We start from the raw sequence: 12,422 nt of genomic DNA on the forward strand, positions 1-12,422 counted from the left end.
CCTCTTGATTGAACTGCTTCAAAGGACTTGATCCGGGTTTATCCACCCTGGATGGGATTCTCACCTGGGTAACAAACAGGAACACCGAGAGGTTATTTGGGGAGATGGGCTCAGTGGGCAGGCATGAAAACTTCCTGTTTATGTCTAACTGTGCAGAGACTAGGAACAACGGGAAAGAATTTAGAGCCGTCAGGAACATTAACATCCAAAGGAGTATAAAAGAAATATGCCACCTTTCTGGTTCAGTGTCCATCAATGCCTGTGGCTTGAGCGTTTGTGAGTGGAATATCAGTAGCAAGTACCTGAATGACAATTCCCATCACAGGAAGGTTCAGCGTCTGTCCTGGCACCGGAGGTGGCCACTGATCAATCTCATTGCACACTGCAAGAACATGGACAAAGACAAAACTTTAACCTGAGGGACAAATGCAGCCAATTTAGATAGTCTCTGTGAATCCTGCTGTGAACATATCACCACTGCTGCTGGTCTTTATTACAGGATAAGGAATCTAACTCTGCTCGCAAGTAAGAGAACCAAAAAAAAAAGAGCTACCGTGGCTAAACAACAAAGTAAAAAGCAGTGAGAGGCAAAAAGGCATCCTTTAAAAAGTGGAAGTTAAATCCTAGTGAGGAAAATAGAAAGGAGCATAAACTCTGGCAAATGAAGTGTAAAAATGTAATTAGGAAGGCCAAAAAAAATTTGAAGTACAGCTAGCCAAAGACTCAAAAAGTAATAGCAAAAAAAATTTTAAGTACATCAGAAGCAGAAAGCCTGCTAAACAACCAGTGGGGCCACTGGACAATCGAGATGATAAAGAAGCACTCAAGAACGATAAGGCCACTGCGGATAAATAAATGAATTCTTTGCATCGGTCTTCATGGTTGAGGATGTGAGGGAGATTCCCAAACCTGAGCCACTCTTTTTAGGTGACAAATCTGAGGAACTGTCCCAGATTGAGGTGTCATTAGAGCAGGTCATTGGAACAAATTGATAAACTAAACAGTAATAAGTCATCAGGACCAGATGGGATTCACCCAAGAGTTCAGAATGAACTCAAATGTGAAATTGCAGGACTACTAACTGTTGTCTGTAACCTATGATTTAAATCAGCTTCTGTACCAAATGACTGGAGGATAACTAATGTGACGCCAATTTTTAAAAAGGGCTCCAGAGGAGACCCTGGCAATTACAGGCCAGTAAGCCTGACTTCAGTACCGGGCAAATTATCAGACACATAGATGAATATAAATTGTTGGGGAATAGTCAACATGGTTTTTGTAAAGGGAAATCATGCCTCACCAATCTACTAGAATTCTTTGAGGGGGTCAACAAACATGTGGACAAGGGGGATTCAGTGGATATAGTGTATTTAGATTTTCAGAAAGCCTTTGACAAGGTCCCTCATCAAAGGCTCTTAAGCAAAGTAAGCAGTCATGGGATAAGGTTCTCTCATGGATTGGTAACTAGTTAAAAGATAGGAAACAAAGGGTAGGAATAAGTGGTCAGTTTTCAGAATGGAGAGAGGTAAATAGTGATGTCCCCCAGGGGTGTGTACTGGGCCCAGTCCTATTTAACATATTCATAAATGATCTGGAAAAAGCGGTAAACAGTGAGGTGGCAAAATTTGCAGGTGATACAAAACTACTCAAGATAGTTAAATCCCAGGCAGACTGCAAAGAGCTACAAAAGGATCTCTCAAAATTGGGTGACGGGGCAAGAAAATGGCAGATGAAATTCAATGTTGACAAATGCAAAGTAATGCACATGGGAAAACATAATCCCAACTATACATATAAAATTATGGGGTTTAAATTAGCTGTTACCACTCAAGAAAGAGATCTTGGAGTCATGGTGGATAGTCCTCTGAAATCATCCACTCAATGTGCAGCGGCAGTCAAAAAAACGACCAGAATGCCGGGAATAATTAAGAAGGGGATAGATGAGAAGACAGAAAATATTATGTTGCCTCTATATAAATCCATGGTATGCCCACATCTTGAATACTGCGTGCAGATGTGATCGCCTCAGCTCAAAAAAGGTATATTGGACTTGGAAAAGGTTCAGAAAAGGGCAACAAAAATTATTAGGGGTATGGAACAGCTGCTGTATGAGGAGAGATTAATAAGACTGGGACTTTTCAACCTGGAAAAGAGATGACTGAGAGGGGATATGATAGAGATCTATAAAATAATGACTGATGTGGAAAAAGTAGATAAGGTTATATACTCCTTCTCATAACACAAGAACTAGGGGCCACCAAATTAAATTAATAGGCAGCAGGTTTAAAACAAACAAACGGAAGTATTTTTTCACACAATGCACAGTCAACCTGTGGAAACTCCTCGCCAGAGGATGTTGTGAAGGCCAAGACTATATAATAGGGTTCAAAAAAGAATCAGATAAATTCATGGAGGATAGGTCCATCAATGGCTATTAGCCAGGATGGGCAGGGATGGTGTCCCTAGCCTCTGTTTGCCAGAAGCTGGGGATGGATTATTTGATAATTACCTGTTCTGTTCATTTCCTTTGGGGCACCTGGCATCGGCCACTGTGGGAAGACAGATACTGGGCTAGATGGACCTTTGGTCTGACCCAGTGTGGCCGTTCTTATGTTCTTATGCATAGCAGCTCTGGGCTCCTAGGGGCTAGATAGGTCCAGGGACAATAACTGAGAGCAGGGAGATTCATTCCTGTGCTGTCACAATAGCAACTGAAGTTAATGGGAGCTGTGCTTTGAATACACACAGTGATATATAACACGAAGTACTCAGATTAAATCGGGTCCTAGGTGTCTCAAACTGGATGCCGAAATTAAGTGGATACTTTTGACCTCTCTGTGTCTCAGGAAGAATGTGGAAAAAATAGTGTATGATCATGTGATTAAAGACTATATCATAGTTCGTGCACACAAGGGATCCAACTTAAGGTTGCACAGACCAGCTTAATTCTTGCACTTCCTAACTTTTGAGCATTTGACTTTCCAGCCTTAATAATGGCCTTTTAACAGCTGTGTGTGTGTAATATATATATCTGTGTAATGGAACTAATTGACATTTCTCCCTACTAGTAATATGCTGCTCTGCAACACTTTGCTTATCAATGTTTTTTTCCATGGCATACATCTCTCATTTGCCTCCCCATTTACTAATATTAGATTTGTATCCCCGTCACAAAACCCTGACGCCCACCCTTTCTCCTTACCTGCCTCCAGGCATGGCTCCAGCTTGTCAAAGTACTCAGGAGCAAGCAGCTGCAGCAGAGATTGGAACAGGTTCACATAAGGCAAGCGTGACACCAGCACTAGAGACTGAAACAGACAGACAAAGCACCATTGTCAGCACTTTCAGCACTCCGCCTACAAGAGGTGTCCAGGCTCTGCCCACCGGAGGTCCACAATGGACTCTTGACAGAAGCCCAGAAGCTGAATCTATTTTGCCCCAAATGATGTTTCCCAGTGCACTTGCTCACAGTCTGTGGAACATGTGATGGTTATTTTGTACTGGATTCTCCAGGTGTCCATGCTCAGGGAAGAGCCTGGATGTCTGTAGAAGCAGCTGTAAGGTGGAAGGAGCCAGTCTAGCAGTCTCCACTAGGGACCACTGCAACCATAAGAGATGGGTCTGCAGCCCAGCAGAAAACAGATCACCAGTGTAAAGAGCCAGTAATTGCCAGTAGGTCCAAAGCTGCCAGCGAAAGCACACCAGGAGCTACCTGAGGGAGGAGGGTACCGAGTAGAGCTAGAAACCAGGCACAGAGGAACAAACCAGCAGAGCAGGAATCAGGGACAAGGCAGGGAAGTGATATGTGGGAGACTGGAGCAGACCAACGAAATAAGGGAAATGAGAGGTCATTTTTCCAAGTGAATGTCATTTTGCTTTTTCTGCCCACGTTTCTAATCTCACTGGGTCCCTTTATACCATCTCTGTCATTAGTTTTTATACCACCTTCCAATTCAGTATCCCCTCAGTGTGCTGCTTACTCTGCTTTTCAAATTATTCCAACTCAGATCGTTTCAATAATGGACACTTTCTCCAATTCTCAGTACTTTGCCATTTGGTCTAGCCCTCCGTTTTACTCCCACCTAAGGGCTTGTCTACACTACCACTTAAGTCAATGTAACTTACGTTGCTCAAGGGTGTGAAAAACCATCCCCCAAGCGACGCAAGTTACATCGACTTAAAACAATACCCACCCCATGCTGTTGGCAGGAGACGCTCTCCTGCCGACATAGCTTCCGCCTCTCGTTGAGGTGGAGTAATTATGCAGACAGGAAAGCGCTCTCCCGTCAGGATAGCGCGTCTTCACCAGATGCATTCCAGCGGCGCAGTGTATTGGTGCAGCTGTGCCAATATAACACGGTAGTGCAGACTAGCCCTTAGTGTGACAGTGTATTATATCCAATGCTTTCACATTACCCTCTACTGTTGTCATTCTATTGCAAAAGCAATCAAGTTAGCATGGCAAGAGCTGTTTTACATAAACTCTCCAGTACTGTCCAATTTTCCATTATCCTCCTGATTTTAAGTATCAGAGAGGTAGCCGTGTTAGCCTGGATCTGTAAAAAGCGACAAAGAGTCCTGTGGCAATTTATGCTCCAATATGTCCGTTAGTCTATAAGGTGCCACAGGACTCTTTGTTGCTGATTTTAAGTGTTGTTTTTTCTCTCAGTGACCGATCCGTTATTTTACTGGGAACACAAGTTGATGAGTGTTAAGTTAAGACTGCTCTTTGGAAGATACTCCAGGATGTGAGCACAGAGCAGGATAGAAGAGGAGAAGCGCACAAAACAATTATAGGGGCAAAAGAGGCTCAATCCTCTGTCAAATTATCAGACTGGCCTCTTGCAAAGCATAGGTCTCTGAGTGATAGTTTTAATTCCCCTCTGGTTCAAACTCTTTAATAGGAGGTCACTTTAGTTTTGATGGGAAAATCAAAACAAAACTGGTAATTCAATGGATAAAGATAAAAGAAAGAGAAATGGATGCCTGCAATGAATTGGAAAATCTTCCTTCACTAGACTTGAGAGAAAGAACTAGTCTGAAATTCCATACTCCTTGAGGCACCAGTTGTGTATTCCTCTACGTTTGGATGGTGTCCAGAACATTGTGGGTGGTACCATCATACAAACAACAACAAAATACACCATCTCTGTGCTCCTGAAGCTGGAGTGTATGGGAAGGGAGGTGTTCCTTCAGGGATTTCTCAGGAATGTATGGCACAGACGGATTGTAAATCGCTGGTCACATGATTTATCTAGCATGGCAGCCTCTTGCAAGTTTGTTTCGGTCTACGCTTTCCACGTAGTCCAGCTGTTGCAGCTTTTTTCCCCATGGCCCTGCCTGTCTCCTTGAGGAACATTTCTGGTGTCACTGAAGGGAATGGTGAGATCGTTAAGAACTACGGCTAGATGCCGTTTTACAGCTCTGTACTGCTTTAGAGCAGCAAGCTACCTAGTTTCAATACTCACCTTCTGGAAATAGCCTCTCTTCATTGAGCTGTCCTTGACTTGCCTGAAGTACACATAGCCAAAGTAATGAGCTGACTCCCGCTGCAAGAAAGAGGTCAACAAGACCATTGTCAAGGAACCTGCTACCTCCACAGTCAGTCTTGAGCCTCCCTGTAGTCCAGTGGTGGCATACCTGCGGCCCGCGTGCAGCTCATCAGGGTAATCTGATTGCGGGCTGCGAGACGTTTCGCTGACGTTGACCGGCCATAGGCATGGCTCCCTGTAGCTCCCAGTGGCTGCGGTTTGCCGTTCCCAACCAATGGGAGCTGTGGCCAGCACGTCCCTGTGGCCCACGTCACTTCCTGCAGCTCCCATTGGTCGGGAATGGCGAACCGTGGCCACTCGGAGCTGCGGGGGGCCTTGTCTGCGGACAGTCAACGTCAGCAAAATGTCTCGTGCCCATCAATCAGATTACCCTGATGGGCCGCATGTTGCCCACCACTGCTCGTCTCAGAGATCTGTAAGTACACCTCAGCCCTGAACTACAGCACCCCCCACTACTCCAGGCCTGGTCTTCTCTTTGAGGCAACTGTCAATGACAAACGGTGTGGCAGATTTTATTAAATGGGCATGTAGGGATGAGACTGGGCCCACTGAACTCCCAATTGCAGCATAAGGAGTTGAACTCCAAGGTGTCACCCAGCCCCTTGTACTACACCCACTACTGTAATTCCATCTGTGGCCCTTATTAAAAGGGTTACTTGCTGTTCCCATTGAAATAAACCAGCTGGGCTTGCTCAGTGATCTAATCCTGGGAACTCCCTGTTGCTGTGTAGCAAGCTCTTGTCTGATTTTCAGCTTCACTCTCTGGATAGAGATGGGCTTGGAGTGCTGTGGGGGCAACACATCATCTCCTGAGCGGAAGACATGCCTGCCCTCCATCGCTCAATAGCACTCTCTCCAGACAAACTCTTGAGTCAATACCATTCTGGCTTTAGCCAGGACAGTAGCTTTGACAAAGGACCCAAAGGACAGAGCTTGTAAGGCAAAAAAAAAAAAAACCCATGGGATTTGATAAAAATCCCTCACCGCTAGTTGGCATTTACAACATCCCTAAATTCCCACAACTGGCACTGGGGTAGAGATGGAGCCTAATTACCAACACAGTGGACCAGGCCTACTATTCCTTGGCATGTCAGGGTTCTATTGATCTAGGCACTTATAACACATCAGGCATTACTTTCCCAGGAGCAGCATCTAGTTTTTTAGCAGTCTTGCTCCTCTGGCGGTTCTTTAGTACCACTTGGTGCGATCTCTGAGCGGCCCCCCTTCCCTTGCTGACAGGAGAGATTGTGTGTGTTGTGAGAGCACTAGGTGATGAGAGAGTCCAGAATATTCCCAGAATTCCTTCTCTGTGCAGCAGTCACCATGAGTCACTCCCCAGGGCATATGACGGCTGGCGTTAAGAAACCTTACACAGGCACCTGAGGGACTCTGACACCAAACAAGGGAAGAAGGAAGAGGAAATAAGGACAAACTCCTGCTCTAGCAGGAGAATCAGTACCTGACCACACTTACCTTCTCTGTGTGAAATGAACTAGCCAGTACAAGAGAGAATCACAAACCAGAACTCCAGGAGTAGAAAGCTATTCTAGGTCACCAGAGCTCTAACATTCGTCCCCTGTTTGAGCGGAGCACTAACACTCCTTCAGCCTGGCTCATTCCAACACATCACATCTTGATCTTTATTCCCACAGAGAGGTTAAATCCTTGGCAGTATGTCCCTCTACTCACATTAAGATGAATGGGAATCCCTATGCTGAAAATTTACCCCTTTGTGATTATTCCCATGGCCTCGGGCAAAATTCAGTCAAACGGGACAATTATTTACAGGAAAAAATAAATCCATGTTCACATTTTGTTTTTAAACACACAAATGCCATTGTTCATTTCGCAGGTGCAAGCTGCATACTGTGCAATAACTGACCTGTAGCGTTAGGGGGGCTTCTCTGTTATATTCGCCATCATCCCCAAAATGAGTGTTTCTCTGCCCCCCAGACTGACGGAGACGGAAGCTAAATTGAGTATCTCCTAGGCCGCCTGAGACAGAGACAAGATCACACACACTCAAGAAGAAGGTTCAGTAAAGAAAGGACGAGGGACTTTGATTATCAAAAAAATTTAAGGAAGTAAAATCCAGTTAAAATATATCAAACTCAAATTAGCAGTGAGAGAGTAACAGCAAAACAGTAGGATCAATTAGGAAGGAGATGCAGCAGATGACAGGAATTTGTATTGATGTATTTATTATGCACTCATTTGCTGGGAACATTAAAAACGTCAGCCAGTACTGCCCACACTAAGCAGCTGCAGCCCTCCCCCTATCATCCACCAGATTGGAAACCTACACATCTATAGTTTTGATCCAAAACTGCATAAAGGCTTGGCTGAAAACACAGCCAGTGCATTGTACCCCGAGAGCCAGGATGTATTTGTTCTGGCAAATGGCCAAGCTGAGTGAGTTCCACAGCTGGGAACCCCCACACTGAGAACACTTTGCACATGGTACAAGAGCATGACATTCTCGCCAGAGATACCCCAGATTGGAGGGATGGGCAGAGAGACACTGACAGAATATGTGCAAAGTGAGTTCACATTTTAGGCTCCAAATCATCATCATGCATGTGAAAGGAGAGCCAAACTGGGACTGATATTCAGGTCTATGGAAAACTGACTTGACAGTCCAAGGATGGGCAAAATGCAGCCCACAGAGTTCTACCATGGTGCCATTCTCATCTCTAATATACACGTGCAACCCGCAGCAACTACAACAGGAAGCTGGAAGGATTGATTTATGATGAAAGAGCTACATATGTAAAACTAAACACTGATTTAGGCTAATCAATGACTAATGCACTCCGTAGGGGGTGAGACATGATACACCCTTCACATTTTTGTAGATGCTTAAGCCCCAAGGAAGGAAAGGGATTATTTTGTGTGTTATGAAGGAGTACAGCTAGAAATAAAGGGATAACACTAAGAACAGAAAAATTTGGGATGGACAGCAGAAGTAGTAGAAAGGGCTCAGAAAGGAAGTGGTGGAAGCACCATCTCTAAGGACAATTAAAACTCAACTGGCCAAAGCCCTGGAGAGCAGACTGTAGGAAACAATCATGGAGGGATTTACTGGCCTAATACAGCTTTCCATCTCATGGCTATCTTTCTGATTTGCAACCACAGACTTTTAATTTGTTGTGTTTTGTTCTGAGAGAACCCCTTCCCCAGAAAAGCTAAGTACATTTCTCCCTGTGCTGAGCCATCTTCTGCATCAAAATGCTGATATCAGCATGGACAGCTGCAAGTCCAGGGAAATTTAGCCCTGATTACTATTTTTAATACTTTTTCTGCATCTGAAAAGCATGAGCAAAGCTTGCACATAGAGAAATTCTCCAGTCAGCCGCTAGATCACAGGTTCTGCATCTATTTAGATAAGGATCAAAATTCAACTGGAAACCTCTCCATGCAGCCCTGATGCCAGAGTGCTCTCTGAGGTCTTCGTTCTGGAAGATACAGCCCATTGTTCTCTCTGCTACATTACAGATGCTGACTCACTCTTTCTAATATGAACCTTAATGTCTCTTTCACAACAACAGGAACCATCCTCATTCTCCATGCAGAGCCCACAGATGCAACCTACCCGAGTAGGAGTCTGGGAAGGACAAGTAGCAGATGTTGGTTTTCTGTAACAAACAAGAACACATTGTAAGACACCCTCTACCACACCTACTGATCTTTAAGACAGAAGAAACGATCCTACCTCTTTTTCTGTCAGTCTGAAGTCATAAGGATACACCAACTACAAAACAAACAAGAGATGACAAGCTGTAGACTCCGGCCATTGCTACATTCCCCCAAACTCACCCCCACCAGGCCAATGTTTTTAAATGTACATTGCTTCCTGGCTGTAAGAAAAAATCAGGTTATATAATCCACAGACTCTAGCTCACACTATTAACAGGTAAACATACCCATTTAGAACCTGATAGTACAGTGAGTTAGCAAAAGGCAGCCTGTGGCAGAAGCCACATTTATTAGATAAACCAATCTGTAGACAGAAAGAATTGTTCACATTTTAATTCTGACATCCCTGGTTTAAAAACTAGCAGTTCTTTGAACTTTAAAAACGAACTACTAAGTAGCCTGAAGCTTAAACCTGATAGCAGAGATTGCTGATTTGATGACTGTGCTCTCTACAGCAAGCCAAACAGAACTATCCTCATTCAGCCTGAAATTGTTTCGAAGTCCCTTCCTCTTTAGGGCCCCAATTCAGGAAAGCATCTCCATTCAGGACAGCACTTAAGCATGGGCCTATCTCTATAGTTGTTTTTTTTCTGCTTTTGAACCTGGCTAAGAAGGCACCTATGTTTCTTTAAAATGGTCCAAGTGTTCAGAACGTGGCAGAGGGGACCATATCCTGTGACCACTGCAATGGAACAGCAAACGTATAAGAACGTAAGAATGGCCATACTCGGTCAGACCAATGGTCCATCTATCCCAGTATCCTGTCCTTTGACAATGGCCAGTACCTTCATTTCAGAGGAATGAACAGAACATGACAATTTGGAGTAATCCAAGCCCTGCCAGCCAGTCCCAGCTTCTGATAGTTGGAGGTTTAGGGACACCTGGAGCATGGGATTCCATCCCTGACTATCTTGGCTAATAGCCATTTATGGACCTGCCCTCCATTAACTTATCTAATTCTTTTCTGAATGCAATTATACTTTTACCCTTCACAACATCCCATAGCAACATGTTCCATAGGTTGACTGTGTGTTGTGTGAAGTAGTATTTCCTTTTGTTTGTTTTAAACCTGCTGTCTATTAATTTGATCAGGTGACCCGTTTCTTGTGTTGCCTAAAGGGGTAAATAACACTTCCCTATTCCTTTTTCCACACCATTCATTATTTATAGACCTCTATCATACACACCCCTTCTTAGTTGTCTCTTTTCTAAACGGAACAGTCCCAATCTTTTTCATCTCTCCTCATACAGAAGCCATTCCATGCCCTTAATCATTTTTGTTGCCCTTCTCTGTTCATTTTCCAATTCTAATACATCTTTTTGAGATGGGGCAACCAGAAATGCATGCAGTATTCAAGGTGTGGGCATACCATGGATTTATGTAGTGACATTGTGATATTTTCTGTCTTATTATCTATCCCTTTCCTAATGGTTCCTAACATTATTAGCTTTTTTGACTGCCGCTGCACGTTGAGCAGATGTTTTCAGAGAACTATGCACAATGACACCAAAATCTCTTTCTTGAGTGGTAACAGCTAATGTAGATCCCATCATTTTGTATGTTCAGATGGGATTATTTTTCCATTATACATTAATTTGCACTTAACATTTAATTTCATCTTATATTTTCTTGCCCAGTCACCCAGTTTTGTGAGATTCCTTTGTAACTTTTTGCAGTCAGCTTTGGACTTAAGTATCTAGAGTAGTTTTGTATCATTTGCAAATTTTGCATCCTCACTGTTCACCCCTTTTCCAGATCATTTAAGAGTATGTTGAACAGCACAGGTCTCAGTACAGACCCCTGGTGGACACCACTATTTACCTCTTCCTATTGTGAAAAATGACCATTTATTCTTACCCTTTCTTTCCTGTCTTTTAACCAGTTACTGATTCAGGAAAGAACCTCCCCTCTTATCTCATGACAGCTTACTTTGCTTAAGAGCCTTTAGTGAGGGACCTTATCAAAGGCTTTCTGAAAGTCCAAGTACACGATATCGACTCGATCACCCTTGTCCACAAGCTTGTTGACACCCTCAAAGAATTCTAATAGATTGGTGAGGCATGTTGTATGTTTGACTCCAACCTCAAATGCCTAAAGAATTATGCTATAAGGTCAATGGGATTTGTCACCTAATGCTTCAAATGCAAAAGAAACTAGACTGATTCTATGTATCTAAATTGAAAACAAATTCCATTTTGTACTTGAAATATTTAAGTGCTGCTAGCGCTGCATCTATGTGCCTGTAGACTGTGTAACCCAGCTAAGGAGAAGTAAACTCATTCAGCATTTCTCAGTTCAGTGGCAAGTACAGAAATCGGTGTGCAACTGACATACACCAGCGAGGTTCTTTCCAGAACAATAATCTCAATCACAAATACAAAGAGACGTGAGGAATTCTGACACAGCGATAATGATATTAAGCTTTATATCCCACCTTTTACTCTGATGGATCCTAAAGTATTTACAACACTTTATTAACAAACCATGCAGCAGCTGCCCCAAACAGCCCTTCTGGACAGAAAATGAAGAATAACGTAGCCAAGAGAAATTACAGGGGGGGAATTTTAGGTAGGCAGGTTACTGGCACTTTGAAAGCAACTTGCACTGGATGACCTGCAAGACAGGGATTTTCTAGGCACAGTCTAATTCTGAGGGTCTCAGGAGGTAGTTCTGTTTCAGGACAGTATGAGAACCACCTGGTACTCAAATCAGAAGCTGTTTTCAAAACTTGGCTTCTCCTACCTGTCTATTAATAGCTACTCTGGGCTCCAAGCCAGAGCTTTGAAGGTTCATAGGATCAAGCCAGTCCTAGCTCTAGTAATTCCTCATAGCTTCTTTGGCAGACTGGCCTAATCAGCTTCTGAACATGAGTCAAGTTAACTATTAGAGACTACGCTGACAGTGCAGCCTCACCACACAAAAAAGGCATAAGCTATAAAACGCCAGGAGTGAAGTTATGACAGGTACAGTGCAGCGGTGAAGGGGCAGATGTGTGATAAAAGCAAGGCCAAAGAACCTATGCTTTTAGACACCAAGATGTGATGCATTAGAACTGCACAGGAGGAGCATAATTATTTTCATAAAATGCTTGATGTATTTTTGCAATGAGCAGCTGACTCCAAACTCATATGGCTATGACCAATTTGATCTTCAGTCCAATTTCCCTTTCTGTA

At 43.5% G+C, this 12,422-nt stretch overlaps 1 protein-coding gene across 2 annotated transcripts in view; it reads right to left on the minus strand.

Moving 5' to 3' along the window:
* DENND6B (DENN domain containing 6B) overlaps positions 1 to 12,422 on the minus strand; it is a 38,318-nt gene that overhangs the window by 18,569 nt on the left and 7,327 nt on the right. Inside the window, exons 2-8 of one of the 2 annotated variants that reach the window (XM_054005928.1) lie at positions 9,265 to 9,303; positions 9,145 to 9,187; positions 7,435 to 7,547; positions 5,469 to 5,549; positions 3,203 to 3,308; positions 303 to 382; positions 2 to 64 (exon numbers count right to left, since the gene is read on the minus strand). In XM_054005928.1, the coding sequence (XP_053861903.1) occupies positions 2 to 64; positions 303 to 382; positions 3,203 to 3,308; positions 5,469 to 5,549; positions 7,435 to 7,547; positions 9,145 to 9,187; positions 9,265 to 9,303 (525 nt within the window). Of the gene's footprint in view, position 1; positions 65 to 302; positions 383 to 3,202; positions 3,309 to 5,468; positions 5,550 to 7,434; positions 7,548 to 9,144; positions 9,188 to 9,264; positions 9,304 to 12,422 lie in introns of those variants that run through there. The other variant, XM_054005936.1, reaches the window with a different exon arrangement.

The sequence above is a fragment of the Malaclemys terrapin genome, chromosome 1 (assembly GCF_027887155.1).
Source record: "Malaclemys terrapin pileata isolate rMalTer1 chromosome 1, rMalTer1.hap1, whole genome shotgun sequence".
NCBI lineage: Eukaryota > Metazoa > Chordata > Testudines > Emydidae > Malaclemys > Malaclemys terrapin.